At 59.3% G+C, this 1,712-nt stretch overlaps 1 protein-coding gene across 1 annotated transcript in view; it reads left to right on the top strand.

The window, feature by feature from the left end:
* The window catches only part of LRIG2 (leucine-rich repeats and immunoglobulin-like domains 2), a 14,741-nt gene extending 14,381 nt beyond the window's left edge, over positions 1 to 360 (top strand). The window contains exon 17 of the mRNA XM_010155886.1: positions 131 to 360. Coding sequence (XP_010154188.1) covers positions 131 to 360 — 230 coding nt within the window. The remainder of the gene's footprint in view (positions 1 to 130) is intronic.
* The last annotated feature ends 1,352 nt before the right edge of the window (positions 361 to 1,712 follow it).

The following is a 1,712-nucleotide window of genomic DNA, read 5'->3' as shown; positions in this document are numbered from 1 at the left end:
TCCGCTCCCAGAGACAGAAGAATGGCAGAAAGACGGGTGTTAGCGGGGTTGCACAGCTCACATCTGCCTGACGGTTGGTCGTGTTTATCCTGAACTCACTCCCGTTCCTCTTCTAACATTTCTTCCCCAGAACCCTTTCAGCTCCCTCTGTGGGGAGTGAACAAAGACCTGGCGCGCTCTCACCCGCACTTTCTGCATCAGCAGCCGCCCCGGGAGGCCCCTCGAGCTCCGCGGGGCGAGGGCGTCACTGACTGTGACCGGGAGCGAGCCGCTTCGCCCAGACCCTGCCACCAGTTACGTGAGCAGAGCTTTGACTTTAGCAGGACACGGACCATGCACGACCACAGTGAAACCACGTAAGGCACTAAAGGAAGTCTGGAAAGCAAATCCCCATCAGCTGACTTGTTGTATTTACTACCTCAGGACCGAGCCCAAACCAAAGACGCTTGTACGTGTGGTGTCGGCAGTTACCGGCTGACTACCCCGTCGCTCCCGGGGAGGAGGGGGCACGTGCCCTTTTCCTGGGATTTCTGTGTATCAGAAAATGTACGGCAGAGCACGTGGACTCGCGTGATCCCCAGGAATAGCGTTAAACCGTGGGTTCCCTGATGCTGGAAGCAGCCGTCGTGTCGCTGCGTGCTGTGGGAATGGCAGCGGGCGCGGCTGTTCCGTGCTGCATTGGCTGCTCGAGCGCCAACGTAGGGGCCTCCTCGGGACGCCCCAGGACTGGTGAGCGCCAAGCACCCGGCCAGCCCTGTGCTCCTTAGGCTTCCTGCAGTTGCCAGCCTAACTTTGGGGCTGGTTTGCCCCTAGGAATAACGGACTCTCATTGTAAATAGGTTTGCATTTATAAATATTTTGTATACACTGAGCGTATGAATGTGTTGGCTGCCATGTAAATATATATTTTATTATGCCAAACATGTATGGCACTGTGAGTCTCCACAGCTGCGTGTCAAGCCGTGAGGGGTTTCTCTGACAGCTGGTTTCCCAGAGGACAGAGCTGGCTTTGCTTTGGGAAGGCGTGGATTTGCGGTAGGTGAGTGGTGACACCGCGATGCCGTTCCTTGTCCCGTACAGCGCTCTGCAGGAAGCCTGGCTGCCCTGGCTACGAGCTGACCCCTTGCCTGACATCAGCCCAACTCCCACTTCGATGCTCTAAGTGTTGGGGGTCCCTAAACCTGTGTGTTGGGCACCCGCCGTCCCCGGGCGTGTGTCAGGCTCGGCGCGCCCTGCGGTAGCGCGCAGGGCTCCCATGTTCCCGGAGCGTCCAGCTTCCCACCGATCCTTGCGGACAGTGAGCTTTTGAGTGCCACGGGGAGGGCGCACGATAAATACGCAGAGAACCGTGCCGTGGGTTTGGCTTCCCCGGCACAGCCAAGAGGCACGTGTCTGTGGTCCTGGTCTGGCCTCAAGTGTCAGCCCTGCGCCTTTGAAAACTTCCGCTGAGGCCTGGCGCTGGCGAGAGCGAGAAACTGGGTCGCCGCGGGGAGGAGAAAACCAAACCCGCTGCGTCTGCCCTCGGGCTTCACTGCTGACTGAGCTTTCGGGGCAGATCCTCCCCTTCCCGGCTTTAATGCTTCAGTGCTTTAAAATGCTGGACACCACGAAACCACCGGCCAGGTTCTCCCCTCCTCCCCTCCCGCAGCAGTTTGCGGCCTCTGCGGATGCTGGGAGCCTGGGCACCGGTGTGAAGGGGGTGGGCGTCCTGG

The sequence above is a fragment of the Eurypyga helias genome, unplaced genomic scaffold (genome assembly GCF_000690775.1).
Source record: "Eurypyga helias isolate BGI_N326 unplaced genomic scaffold, ASM69077v1 scaffold32837, whole genome shotgun sequence".
In the NCBI taxonomy this organism is placed as follows: Eukaryota; Metazoa; Chordata; class Aves; order Eurypygiformes; family Eurypygidae; genus Eurypyga; species Eurypyga helias.
Note: the sequence above shows the minus strand (reverse complement) of the source record. Positions and strands in the feature narration are given on the sequence as shown.